Source organism: Hippocampus zosterae, chromosome 3 (genome assembly GCF_025434085.1).
Source record: "Hippocampus zosterae strain Florida chromosome 3, ASM2543408v3, whole genome shotgun sequence".
NCBI classification, from domain to species: Eukaryota; Metazoa; Chordata; class Actinopteri; order Syngnathiformes; family Syngnathidae; genus Hippocampus; species Hippocampus zosterae.
This window is the reverse complement of record NC_067453.1, coordinates 18,801,559-18,815,634: the sequence shown is the minus strand read 5'-3', so window position 1 is coordinate 18,815,634 and position 14,076 is coordinate 18,801,559. Positions and strand designations below refer to the sequence as shown.

At 40.8% G+C, this 14,076-nt stretch overlaps 2 protein-coding genes across 3 annotated transcripts; one reads left to right on the top strand and one right to left on the bottom strand.

Annotated features, from left to right (window-relative positions):
• Positions 1-1,776: 1,776 nt before the first annotated feature.
• parp16 (poly (ADP-ribose) polymerase family, member 16) lies at positions 1,777-6,970 on the bottom strand. Of its 2 annotated transcripts, none has more exons than XM_052061436.1 (7): positions 6,883-6,970; positions 5,415-5,611; positions 4,894-5,031; positions 4,602-4,808; positions 3,038-3,209; positions 2,802-2,946; positions 1,777-2,549 (listed from the first exon to the last, which is right to left on the bottom strand). In XM_052061436.1, the coding sequence occupies exons 2-7, from the start codon at positions 5,601-5,603 to the stop codon at positions 2,414-2,416; spliced, it is 987 nt and encodes a 328-aa protein (XP_051917396.1). In that variant the 5' UTR covers positions 5,604-5,611; positions 6,883-6,970; the 3' UTR covers positions 1,777-2,413. The 2 variants fall into 2 exon arrangements, with proteins under 2 accessions (XP_051917396.1, XP_051917395.1); XM_052061435.1 differs by having other exon boundaries at positions 6,791-6,933.
• Positions 6,971-7,787: 817 nt separating this feature from the next.
• Positions 7,788-13,961, top strand: scamp5a (secretory carrier membrane protein 5a). Its single transcript, XM_052062315.1, has 7 exons — positions 7,788-8,035; positions 8,717-8,794; positions 8,912-9,031; positions 9,338-9,494; positions 9,632-9,733; positions 11,434-11,551; positions 11,644-13,961. Exons 2-7 carry the CDS (start codon positions 8,788-8,790, stop codon positions 11,830-11,832), a joined length of 693 nt encoding a protein of 230 aa, XP_051918275.1. The 5' UTR covers positions 7,788-8,035; positions 8,717-8,787; the 3' UTR covers positions 11,833-13,961.
• The last annotated feature ends 115 nt before the right edge of the window (positions 13,962-14,076 follow it).

Here is a 14,076-nt window from a genome sequence, read left to right as displayed (position 1 = left end):
ACCCCCAAATGTCGCTCAAAAATTGTTTCTTATCCCTATATATTTGAGCTGTGAAAATATATCCACTTAAAGCCTATGTCAAGTCAAGTACAACTTTGTCAAATGTGGTGTATACTTTCTACTCAATCTCTGACGTAAGTGCACTCCCAGCCGACAATGAGGGACTCTAAATCGTCCGCGAAAATGCATTTGTAGTGTCTGCATCGCTAGCTAGCTAACCGCATGTTGCAATTGGATTCTGATGTGGCCATTGATGACAAGTGTCCCGAGTCATTATTTACTTTTCATCCATCCATCCATCCATTTTCCGAACCGCTTGATCCTCACTAGGGTCGCGGGAGGTGCTGGAGCCTATCCCAGCCGTCTTCGGGCAGTAGGCGGGGGACACCCTGAATCAGTTGCCAGCCAATCGCAGGGCACACAGAGACGAACAACCATTCACGCCCACACTCACACCTAGGGACAATTTAGAGCGTCCAATCAGTCTGCCATGCATGTTTTTGGAATGTGGGATAGCGAATAATGCATGTCTGTGGAATGTGAGTCAGTAGCAATTTTAAAGGTGAATTTGCGCCCCCTTGTGGAGTCACCCTCTTACAAAAGATGTGTGTGTGTGTGGGGGGGTATTTTGGGGAATGATGGGAAATTATAAACGTGAAGAGAAAAGATTAAAACTATCAGGTGCGCAATTTTAAGAAAAAAAAGGAAAGACGACGAGGAGAACGCCTCCATGCTAGTAAAATACAATTTACAATATATCTTCCATTTCCAAAGATCACACACATCAGCTGAATACATTTTATTTGGATTACATTAAAGGATTTGATTACAATAGGCTGTGGCTGTTAGTTTTAAAATTAAGATTAAGATATCCTTTATTTGTCCTGCAATGGGGAAATTACAATCAGAATTCAGAAAGGAAAAACGTTGGGTAGGGAGTACAAGTTGGAAATTACTACATAATACAGGCATCCTTGCAAGCCGACTTAGCAGAAAATCTTCTGCATTCGCCAACAAATAGTTACAATCAATACAAGTCTTTAATCAATAGTAGAATACAAAATCCGCACTGTAAAAAAACATCTAAGCCATACTCTGAAAATTATTCGTCAGCGAGCAACTTTTTGAGTCTGTAACTCCCCTTTTGATAGGATACCCTTGACATTTCACTCTATAACGAAGGTGTCCAATCTTTTTCATCCGAGGACTACATAAAAGAAATAGAAAAGTGACACTTTTTTTCTGCTTTTCGAATACAGTAAAGCCAATCCAGCAATTATACATTGTTCGTATATACTGTAATGATTACCGTACGTATATAATGTAGCTACTTACACAAACAGTTCATTGATGTACTATTTTTCGGCTATCTGTACTTTACTGCAGTAATTAATTTTTCTGACGACTCAACATTTACTTGGTCTAATTGAAAATATCTATCAGTACTTTCTTAGTTAGAATAGCCTTTGCAGGTGTAACAATGTTAACGTCAACAGAAAAAAGGAAGCGCGGCAACATCGATGGTGTCCAGGGAGCATTGACGACAACGCAAAAGAGGAGCAGGAAAGTCCCATCCATGCCCTAAAGAAAATCCGACTATTGTATGATTCTTGTAAGCCTAAAAAAAACCCAAGAGATTCTGGCGCGAATAAAGACATACAGGTAAGCTGGATAAGCGCAATTGCTAGCCAAACTAGCTAGCTATCAAACGTAGCTATAGGACTGATAATAAGACTATTATTTCATGTCAATTTTTGACTATGTAATTCTTCTACCCTTTTCTTTCTTTTTTTCCACAAGTATCTTTACTTTTATTTAAGGAGAGTGAGAGTACCTTTGCTTTTGCTTTTTGGGAACTATAGTTGAACCTCGACGGTCGGCGCACCGGAATAACACCAACAACAATCTTGTGGTTTGTTCAGATTTCGAAACACTTTTTCCCCATAGGAATTAACAGAAAGCGGTCATGCGTTCCAAGATCAAACTTTCATGAAAGAACATGTTGCCCTTTAACATTCTCAACTCTCATGTAAAGGTAACCACTGTATTAAAAAAAAAAAACATAACAAATTGTGTCCTCCAATACTTAACGTGCCCTTGTGACTTACATTGCAGGGATATTTTTCAAAAAAAGATGTTGCTCACAACCACAGGGGGATTCGACTTTAAAAGTTCCACCGTCACTATTAGAATGTGAAGGAGTACTTAAAAAAAAATAAAATCAGGATGATTTATGATCTCATCATTAGTTCCTTTTTTAAACTTGTGTAGATAACACACCTTACTGCCTTTTTTGCTGATGATGACAATGGGAAACAAACAAAATCCAAATGTGCAGTCAAGGTGCCGAGGCCTCCGGGTCACAGTGAGGAAGGCACAGTGGTGAAGAGCGAGTCAGTATTCGTGCGGACGGTCAACTGAACCGTCTGTTCCAAAAGGACATGAACGTGTTGGAGTTGAACATGCCGATAAATATGAGCAGCAAAAGGTAGAGACTCATCATGACAGCAAAGTGGTGTCTGAGGAACCATGAGGTGTTGCGAGAACATCTGTGATTAGGAAACACAGCAACAGACTACAGTGATCATGCCACATGAAACAGATTGAAATAAACACGATCCTAAATATTGGAACTTTGTTTTTCTGTGGCGGCTATGTACCTCTGTAGTTTACAGTCGTGTGCGATTCCAGTTATGTTTCTAATACGTAGCGCGTGTCATATTGCAAAGTCAGACCATGAAACGCACATCTCAGTGTACACTTTTTATATTATTTGTAACCTTTGGCATGTAGCTTCCTACCTGGCCGTGTGTCTCCTCTGAGAGTAAACCAGCAGGTACTTGACACGTAAAAGCTGATTGTTTGTGACCACAAAGTACTTTTCCGGCACCTCCCCTCCTTCGCTGTTTTTGGCCCTCGAGCGCTGCCGGTCGACAATTTCAGAGTCTGACACAGGTGAGACAAGCGTGCGAGGTTATGAAGCTTCACGCTGGACTTTGCAACTCGGCATTTGCGGCACGATGCGACGCCGACACACCTTTTCGCTTCACCTGGCACTTGACGTCCGGGTGATCGATGACTTCGCACAAGGCGATGCAGCTGAGCATCGGACCCAGGAGGCTTTCCTGCCAACCGCTGCTGTGGGGGCTGTAGAGCATAGCCAAGCTGAGGTCACTGGTAAGGTAGGTCCCTTCCCCAAACACGGAGTTCTGCTTGCGACATACAAAATGCAAACAAACTTCAGCTGGAGTTGACGGTTAAGGATGATCAATTTCTAAACTAAAAAAAAAAAGACTACTGATTCAACCCCTTCACTTGAATAAAAGTTGAGCACGGATGCACTGAGATGGAAGCCCGAGCGGTAAATGAGGCCATCGATTAATCGGGCTGACTACAGGGCATCACAAACAAAAATCAACATGGGTAAGTGTGTATTCAAATTAGTTCCGGTTTTTTTTCCTACATGGAGATTTTGTGGTTCTGTTACCGTTTGTCTGTGCTGCACTCTGGCAGAGTGGAAGTAAACAGATTTTGCAAAAAACAAACAAACAAAAAACCGCAAACACATTTTAGTGCTCCAAGGTGTTAAAATCCTCACGGAAATACGCTGTGTGCACTTCAAGAAGCGCATTCAAGTTGTTTCACCCATGTTGAAAAGACCTTATTACAGAGTTTCAAAGTTGTGTTGGTAGCACCGTTCTCAAATGAAAATTAATGCAACTGTTGATTCCCACGTGCCGTATTTTGAAATATTAAAACTTATGTAAAGCTTAAAAGTTACTGTCCTTATGTTTACAGTGTTATAAATTAAAGCTTAGTTTAATTAGAGGAGCTCTGCTTCTTCTTCTTGAATCATATTTTTGATATTATGAGACAATGTTATTTCATATATTGGCCAATAAATTCATTATTTTCCTGATCTATTGCAAAACCCAACCGTGCTCAACCACAAACTGTTGCGCTTTTGGAGCGTCTCTGCAAGATGGTCAAGAACTTGGAGAAACTGGAATCCGTGCTCAAATATTGACTGAAATCACGGATTTGGCTGATCGACGCCACGAAAGAGCCATAAGCCACAGACTCAAGGCTGTCTTAAATTCTTGGGCAGCCTGCTACCAAAACAACATCAGCTATCTCGACCTTCCCCTGATGAAAGTATGCACGGAAGCTAATATCCCACCATCACCCCCTATCTTAATTGGTAAGGATTACTTCAGTGTTTTGAATTTTTATATATATATATTTTTTAGGGGCAAATGTTTTCTTTACAATATGTTCTACCCGACACACTTGTCTAATTACAGCAAACAAATTAATATTTGTGTTTGTGCAATATGAATTAATCAGCATATTCCACCTGTTTTCATCCATCTCAAGGGGTGGTCATTATGTGATAAAATGCTGTGAATGACAAAATAAAAGTTTTCTAATATCAGAGAGAAATGAAAAGCAACATTTACCGTTATGTTTCACTTTTAAATGCTTTTGTAACCAATGAATCAAATCTTTTTCAAGAGCGGCAAGTGGTCCATGTCTGAGTCAAAACCGACAGCTTACTCACCTCGAGTCAAGCGCAAGTGGAAGCCGAATGCCTCACTGACCTTGTTGAGGTGACAGTGGAGCCCGTTGTGGATGATCGAGTGAAAGTTCTCCAGGCGACTCCCGTGGAAAGCATAGAAGACATCCCGGTCCTCTCTCATCCGTTCAAAGCGCGCGTTCAATTGGTCGCAGTATTCCAGCTCGAACAGGAAGTCCGGCGCAGGGGCAGAAATGCCGTCGCTTTGCGTCAGGGTACAAAGTTTGGCGTACTGATGGAGTGTGGGAGAACGGATCTTGTATCTGAGTAAGTGGGAGAAAAAGCTGTCGTGTGCATTTGCGGTAAACGGTTTGTACCTCATCCTTCTGTAGTGTCTTGACAGCAAAGCTCTTGGACGAGAGGATCCAATGCGCAAGGGCCAAATGGTGCTCTCTTTCTCCTGGTCGCAACCGTACCAACTCTCTCACACTGGGGAAGGAGTTCACATCTGCCAACTAGACACACACAATTTGATTTCCCTTTCATGATCACTAAAATGAAAATACACTGGCAAAGAACATGGATGGATGGATTTCCTCTAGGGCTGATCAATCGTGAAAAATAATCTAATTCCAATTGCAATTTAATGGTTTTTTTAAAAAACAAAATCAAGCAATGAATGAACAACTTCACAAAATTCTAACATACAAGTACAGCGTAAATATAAGATCACAACAAATGCACAAACGAATCTGTGGCTTTGTCTCCTCAGCTTTTCATGTATAACATGCGGACTACAATAATTAAATCACCATTTTTAATTGAAAGTCTCTCAACTGTACATTGAGCTTGTTTGGGGGATGTGGGAGGAAGCCCAAACTAATCATGTACACCTTACCAGTGCATCAAAATCTTTACTGTCCTTGTGTATATATCGAGGAGGGAAAGGGCGAAGCAAAGAATCCTTCTTGTAGTTTTGGGCAGCAGCAATAAACAGGCTGCAGCGAAGATCGGCCGCCACAGGATCTCTGTGAAGGCAGGAGCACACCAGCTCTCGGACCACCTCCAGCGGGAGTGGCGGCTGCATTCCCGGCACTGCAAAGCCAGGCAACCCAAATAGATGTTAACAGAATGGCAAAATGGGATTGAGCCAAGATGTAGGTGCTGTTGGACAGAATCTGCTGGTATGGCTGGATGAATGGCAGGAGGAGCTGAATATGAGCAGAGAGGAGTGGTATATTAAGAGATTTTGTGATGTTTTCTTTAATCAATGTATTTCTTCTCAGTGAAAAAACTGCTTTGAGATGATTGCATGACTTGGTGACTTGCTTGCCTAAGCAATTTCAGAGATGGACTCTGGAGCCTGCTTTGACGACTTCAGAGATAAACTATTTAGCCTGCCTTGACGACTTCATAGTCTGCCTTGTTTTAATTGTCAAAACTTGATTGAGATCAATGCCACTTGATTATAAAAGGAGGGGAGCGATGCTCCTCAGCAGAGTCCGCTATGGGTTACCGTACAAACGCCTAGCTCGTATTAAAGCTCACTCTGCTGAGGGTGTTGGCTGTCCACCCTACTGGCACACGGTAAGAGTTCTTTAGCTTCATACAACTTGTTTGAACTGTGTTATCATTTCTGTGTGGGACCAATAAAGTGCCTATTGTTGGTAGCCAGAAGTGTCTTGTCGTTATTTCTGAGTGCCTATCTCCGACGATCCTTTATAAAACTTGATATTCATTCAAATTGAGTATCAGAAGTGTTTCAAAACAAGGAGTGTCGTCAACGTGCAGCTGGAGGTGAGCGTAAGATAAGGAGCTTGGAAGTGGGACTAGAAAATTGAACCATTCTTTCTTTCTGCAGGATATTGGGCTTTCAAGTGAAATTTCAGGATTAATCCAAAATGCACAACTATCTTTCCAGTTCAACATATTTGACCGTCTCTAAACTTCTGAACGCACATCTTCAATGTTTCAATACCTTCAAACAACTTATTGTGATCTAACAAGGGCAAAATTCACAGTTCATCAGAGAACAGCTTCCAGCTCTTGATCACATCGCAGTTTTACATCAAACAACACATTCACTTCGTATCTGTGATCACCAGTGCGAAGCAATGTCTAGGATATGCTCGCAGATGTGCAAGAAATCGCTGTCATGAGGTTAAAAGGCGTTAATGGTTGGCTTTAGCTTTTAATGCTATGGGCTAATGCTAGCTGTCACAAAAGTGTCAATATGCAAATACATTACCGATGTAAACAACACTATTGACTCACTGTTGAAGATGTATGTCGTTTAATATACTCGGGTGGTACATAGACCGATTTCCCCTAAAATAGGAAAGTTGAATATCTTCGAGTCGCCTTACCTCAAATTCGCTCAACTCATAGGAGGCAGCCCAAGACTAGGAAAAATTGACATTAGCCAATGGCACTGTTGCGTTCAATGACTGCCGGGAAAAATAATACAGAATAGCCTCGAATGAAGCCTGAAATTCAAACCAAAACTATCCCATCGGTCATTCTGAAAATATAAAAATAAAATATCCCCATTATGATTTTTGTATTTGACAATTTCATACATGTGATGTGCGACAACAGCTTTCACCTCGGTCAAAAATAATGAAACATATTCCTGCGGCCCTTTTCGACACCCTTGTAAGACCACAACTCGTTTAATTTCTCCGGCCAGTTGTAGCTACATTTCATACAGTATACATAAAAGTGAAGCTTGTAGGAAGGAAGCCATGCTTTATTGTATTAAATAACGAGTACAAGCATTATATATATTTCCCCCGATCATAGATACTTTGAAACAATGCAATTAAAACTAACTGCTTGGAGTTTTGTCCATAAAGTGAAAATAAACCTCTTAATTTCATTCCCAAATATGTTTTTCACGTTCATACGTAAATTTAAATTTTCGTGTAAATTGGAAGTGATAAATAAAGTTGAGAATAGACAGAAAAAACCCCCACGCCAAAAACAAAACATTTTCTCCGAACCATTATCGCTCCTAAATAGCGGTACGTAGGCTTCTTTTTCAACTTAAAATATCTTAAACTAAATGAATCTTTTTGGTTGGAATATTTTGTCAACTTTCACTTTACAAAGATATCTGCTAGCTAGATTGTTTTTTTGTTTATTTATTTGTTTGTTTGTTAACTATTCAGCTCACTCGTTGGCAGATTGCACATTATATGACGTCACTGACAAGCAGCCAGTTGGATTTGATTTCGTGTTTTCGTGATTGGTTGATTCGGTTCAGTAGCAAGTCCGGTGTTTGCCCAGGCGGGCTAAAACCGTGAGCGAGATGAGTGAGTGAGTTTATTAAAAAAAAAAAAAAAAAAAAAGACCCCCATATCACGTGATCACCTCCTCCTCCCAAACCATCATTCGAAGCCCAACGGTACATTTCTTTGGCGGATTTATCCGTTTCAAAGCGTGCATTTGGACGAAGATTCATCTCTAAGATGCTTTTCAAACAAAAACGTGGAATTCTATCAACTCACTAAACGCAAGGTAAGTCGATTTATGCACATATTTCCATTCATACACTCCGTTGCAAAGGGTTGAAATCCAATCGGATTCCGTAGCCTCGCTGTCCGGGGGAAGAAGCGCGGATGCACCCGTGACGTGACGCACAGGGTGAAGGACGGTGCTTCTCAATCGCCCGGCATCGAGATGCACGGTGTCTCACTGCCCTCGTCATCTTAGCTAGAAAAAAAAAACGTTTTGAATGCATTCCGGACCACAACCTATCCAACAACCTTCCCCAAAAAAGATTACGTTTGCGCAGAGAGTGCTTTAATATTAGGCGACAGAAAGATGCCCTTCGTGGCATCCACCATGCTATGCACCACCATGTCCTCTATAACACGTCAACATGTAGCGTTTTTTGTTGTCTACGAGTATTGTGCAATACGTGAGTCCGGTTGGCCTGTATGTATCACCATTCTTCCCGTTTCAGTCCACAAGGCCACGTTGCTCCAATCTGTCATCCACAATATATAACACAGCCTTCCTATCGGCTCACTTTTCATTCATTCTGCTGCACAAATAACACGGAAAGAGACTTTATTATGGGTGGATGCACTGGTATGACTGGGTAGTGCCTCTCACCTATTTGTATGGGGGTGGAAAATCTGTCACAAGAAGGCCTGTGCATGTCATATTCTCTCCCTCTCTATCTCTTTCTTTTAGTACCTTTGCTTTTAAGACAGCTGATCTAAAAGCTATTCTTTGCAAGCGGAAGAAAATATACAGCTCTCATCATGGCAGGTATGCTAATACACCTTTACCACAGTCAGGATTAAAACATCGGGAATATGATGTTCCCATACAACAGCCTTTTTGCATTGTAGACTGCTTTACTCAAGTATAGTTTTGCAATCCTAGAGAACAACTTCCCTCCCCTGCCTCGATTCATCCCCCTCAAGCCATGCTTTTACCAAGATTTCAACGAGATCCCTGACCAGCGTCGCACCATGTGCAAGCGGCTCTACTACTTGTGGATCCGTAAGTGTTCCTGCTCGACGTTTGTGTTGTGTATGTCATAAGCTGTTCTAGCCAAACACCTGTTTTACTCAAAACATTGTCCAAGACCAGAGTGACGGCTCTCATAGCTGTTTGGAATCCAGATAGTTCACATAAATATTGATTGAAATATAGTTTCGATAGATAAAGATAGATCAATAGATTCACGACCTCAACCCTCATGAGGATAAATGATTCAGATAATAGCTGGATGGAATTGTGTTGTAAGGGAGATTTAATGAAGTCAAAAAAAAAATCGGGACTTGACTATCATTCTTTCTGTGGCAGTGAATAGTGCCACACTGGCTGTTAATCTGATTGGCTGCCTGGCATGGATGTGTGGCGGAGGCGGGGCCACTAATTTCGGACTGGCTTTCCTGTGGCTCATCCTATTCACTCCTTGCTCATATGTGTGCTGGTTCAGGCCTATCTACAAGGCCTTCAAGTAAGCCGCTTCCACTTAAACGCAAGACATCATTAAAAAAAAAATATATATATATATATATATATATATATATATATATATATATATATATATTAAAAAGCGCTTGTTTCTAATGTGCAAATGTTTCCTTCGCTCAGGACGGACAGCTCATTCAACTTCATGGCGTTCTTTTTCGTCTTCATGGCCCAGGTTGTGATCAGTATTATCCAGACTGTTGGCATTCCGGGTTGGGGAGTATGGTAAGCTTTTCAGATCAATTTAGCTGCCTAATATGTTGTATTGTTTTATACAACTTGCCAGACACATTTTTTTGAATGTACCGAGACACCTGTACGATATAATGTAGGGATAGCCAAAATTTGAAGACTTTAAATTGTCCATCAGTGTTAAGGGGAGTGTCGATGAATGTTTGGGTGTTTTCCTGCGGTTGGTTCGAGACCATTTCAAGGAATATCCTGCCTCTTGTCCAATCTCTCCTGGGCTTGGGACAGGCCCCAGGGGTACATCCTGGACTGGTGGCCAGCAAATCAAAAGACATATATAATTGACAAACCATATCTCACAACTGATATTCACACCTATTGTCAAGCCGGAGTCTTTAATTACCTAAAGTATGTTTTGAGAATTGGGGAGGCCAAGGTGAGATTTGAACCTGGAACCCCAGAACAGTTAGACCTGCAACGTGGAATGAGCACTTCAAATGCCTGTAAAATCCTCGAACAAATACATCCAGGAAAAAACAAACAAACAAACAAACAATTGATTACTCGAATACATGACCTATTTTGCTGCCTCCGCTGCTCTTCAAATGATTTGTCCTATTTAAGTGGACTTCTTAGAGTGACTGACGCAGTTTGAAACTGAACGTCTATTTTAATGTGGCATGTACGAACTTATTGGTGGGTAATTTAACTGAAACTTGTCAGCTAATCGAAGAAGGCGTTCCCCAAGTTTTTTTTTTTTGGACCTGATTTTCTATTAGTAATATCACAGAAATATATATTTTTTACAACACAAAAGCTCAGTTTACATCGTTTGAAAATGTTTGTTGCGTTGTACTCAAGTTGAAGTGGCCATTCCAACCAGACTCTTCATTTTTCTGCGGTGCTCGCTATTATTTTGAGGTTCATCGCAATTCACAGTCGCTGATGGTATAGTGGCACCTGAATTTGGAGGTGGCAATGTGGATTAATTTCCCACTGGGTGACTGTGTGAACGGTTTTATGTCTATGCTGTATGTACCCTCGGCCAGGGGGTCGAGTGGTTAGCGCGTCGACCTCACGGTGCGGAGGTCGTGAGTTCGATCCCGACTCCGACCTTCCTGTGTGGAGTTTGCATGTTCTCCCCATGCCTGTGTGGGTTTTCTCCGGGTACTCTGGTTTCTTCCCACATTCCAAAAACATGTATGGCAGGTTCATGGAATACTCTAAATTGTCACTAGATGTGAGTGCGGATGTTTGTTCGTCTTTGTGTGCCCTGCGATTGGCGGGCAACCAGTTCAGGGTGTCCCTCGCCTCCTTCCTGAAGACACCTGCACGCCGCACAAACTTTGTGAGGATAAAGCGGTTCATAAAATGGATGGATGAATGGATGGATGGAGGCTGCTGATAACGGCCACCAATATTTAAAGAAAAAAAAATATACATATATACAGTATATATATATATACATATATATATGACATCAAGAGTAAGTGCAGCAGTTTGACATATTGGCAAATTATCATCATCTGCATCAGAAAGAACATACTTTGTTCACAATTTTGCCATTATGTTCACTGAACTTTCATACAGGTATATCAAAACTATTACATATTGGTACTCAGTATTGGTGAGTACCCAAAGAGTGAATACTCATATTGGTAATGGTATGATAAAAAGTGGTATACTTACTAAATACTGTATGTCAAACACATGACCTCTTTTGTTGTGTCTGTCAGTGGCTGGCTGGCTACCATCACGTTCTTCAGCACCAACATCGGCTCAGCCGTGGTCATGTTGATCCCTACTATCATGTTTACCGCTGTGGCGGTGCTCTCCTTCATCGCCCTCTCAAAGGTTACACACACACACACACATACACACACAGTTGAAGTCGCAGTACAAAATCCATCCTCCATTTTTGGTTATTTACATGCCATCTCGTTCAGGTGCATAACTTCTACCGCGGCAGTGGTGGCAGTCTGGGGAAAGCCCAGGAGGAGTGGGCCACCGGGGCCTGGAAGAACCCCCACGTCCAGCAGGCGGCTCAGCAGGCTGCAATGGGAGCAGCCCAGGGAGCCATGCAGCAGAACCAGTACTCCGCAGCGCCCACCTATAACTATGATGACCCCATGTAGGACAAGTCAAGGGGGGTGCTTGTTCTTCTATAGAAGAGATATAAAAAATGATGAATTAAGAACACAACTCATAATTAGGTGCCCTTTGTTCACAAAGCTGAGAAGCAGAATAATGTAGGGGCGAGTGTTTGGTGCAAACGTACTGTACATTTATTGAACATCATTGTGAATAAGTTACTTTTTTTCTATCCGTGAAGAGGGATTCGCTCTCTCCTTGATTTACGTCTTCACGGCATCAACACTGGCATTTAATATGCATCTAAAATGTCTGTAACATCTAGCGTCTTTCCTTTTTTTTTCCTTTATTTAATTTCCAAACAGCCGAACAAGTACCACTACATTGATAACATGCGGATTGTTTTACTTAGCTCATCTTAGTATAGCAAGTCTAAGACCAGGAACACCAGCGAGTTAATGCGCACATGTTCTTACACAAGAGTGTTTAAAACCACAATATGACAGTCTTATGCTAAGCCGCATAAATAATAACTACTGGTCTGAATTTTAACACCAATTTTGTCAACTTTGTATCTTGTTTTCTTATGCTAACCTAAAGATGTTAAGCTATCTTGTATTCTTTACGGTTGGGGCACTATTGAAATATTAACAACAACCAACTTTACGATATTAACGCTTAAGACTCCCTTATCCTTATTAAGTAAAATATACATTTTAGTATCTTAATCTTAGTATGCGAGATGGAATCATTTGCGGCAGTCTTTTCCATTTGTCAGAGGCCAGTTAGATCCTTTTGATTTCTAATCATTGTCATTAATTGGTATCATCAGGTTGCAGTTTCCTTACTATAATAATGAAATCTTTGTGGTACAGACTGGTTGTGTAAAAGCACAAACCATTTGTTGGAAGGGCCCGTTAACCTCCTTTACAGCAGACTGTTGGCTTTAAGATCATATTCTTAATTATCTCAGTTTTCCCGCTTTCCCTCTCAAGACGCTCGCTGTAAAAAATTGGGTTGCAGAGCTGCAGTTGATTGGATAAACATTCCAAATCGGTGTCTTGAATCTGAAAGTTGAGCATACAATGTGAATAGTCGATGTTGTTGGTGGTAATAGCGGTGTGTGATCAGTTTACCCTCTCTGACAAATTCCCCTTCTTCCTGTAAATGCTAAAAAAACAAAAAAGCCTCCATTTTTCTCCAAGTTCTGGATGTCAGAATCGTCATTCTGTGGCTGTCTGTGTTTTTCCATCAGTAGGTGTACTGTGATGTTTCTCATGAAGAAAATACAATATGAATCTCAATGAGGTGAAAGTTGGAGCTGTCATTGGAGGTCACAAATCCAAATGTCTTCTAGATTCCCTCGTTGGTTATTATCAGTGACACCATATTAGATTTGAAGGAAATGTACAAAACATATGTAACTGACTGTTTGTTATTTCCAAAATGTGACTTGTCTGATTGTGATAACGTGGTATTCAATATGCAGTTTGTTTAACCTTTCTGTTATTTTATGTGTATTTGTTGCTGTCTGGATGAGTTTCAAGTACATGTTCATGTTTTTTTACTCCCCCCCCTTTTTTTTTGTTAAATATGAATTTTGGTGCTCAGTGAAAACCCTGACTGTCCAGCAATTTGAGGAGAGCAATAGCCAAATGCTTTAACCCGTACAATTAGTTGAGCTCCTGTGTTTTGATTTTTGATGGAGAATGGGACTGCTCTCAAAATGAAAACCACTAATGTAATTTCAGCGTTTACGTTACATGTCCACTGGCTAACTTATAACTGATAGTGTAACAGTACAGGCTCAGATGTTCGTCATTGCACAATCGAGTGCAAAAAAGTGAAGTGTGTGCTTGTCGCGCACACTGTGGCTGACACGCTCCATCTCATCGTGCTGTATTCAAGCTTAAAAAAAAGCCATTTCCTCCATTGTTTCCCGTGTGTACCATTTGCTGTTTGATATGTATAATCATGTACTATAGCTTAAATAAGTATGAATATAAAATAAGTTGTGGAAGTGCATAAAACATCGTGGATAAAGAAACATTCGTTTAAGGTGGATTTGAGGAGGTTGTGTCTCCATGAGGGAGATGCACAAATAATTTTTGTGGATTACCTTCATATTATTTGGTCCTACCATCATATTAAACAGTTATTGCTGAAATTTTCAGTTGGAATACCTGTTTTCTATGCACACAAATTCAATTATCTTCCAATGTGTGTGCTCTGTTGATTAAATTGCATGTTTGAAAATATTCGAGGCTTTGTGGATTCATCGACTAAAA

Excerpts from the sequence above, each read along its gene's own strand:
- scamp5a (XM_052062315.1), top strand. Across the intron at positions 9,495-9,631 it reads CCTATCTACAAGGCCTTCAA|GACGGACAGCTCATTCAACT; the intron begins GTAAGCCGCTTC and ends TCCTTCGCTCAG. Across the intron at positions 9,734-11,433 it reads ATTCCGGGTTGGGGAGTATG|TGGCTGGCTGGCTACCATCA; the intron begins GTAAGCTTTTCA and ends TGTGTCTGTCAG.
- parp16 (XM_052061435.1), bottom strand. Across the intron at positions 3,210-4,601 it reads TCCACTGTCACCTCAACAAG|AACTCCGTGTTTGGGGAAGG; the intron begins GTCAGTGAGGCA and ends TGTCGCAAGCAG. Across the intron at positions 2,550-2,801 it reads CAGAGGAGACACACGGCCAG|ATGTTCTCGCAACACCTCAT; the intron begins GTAGGAAGCTAC and ends TCCTAATCACAG.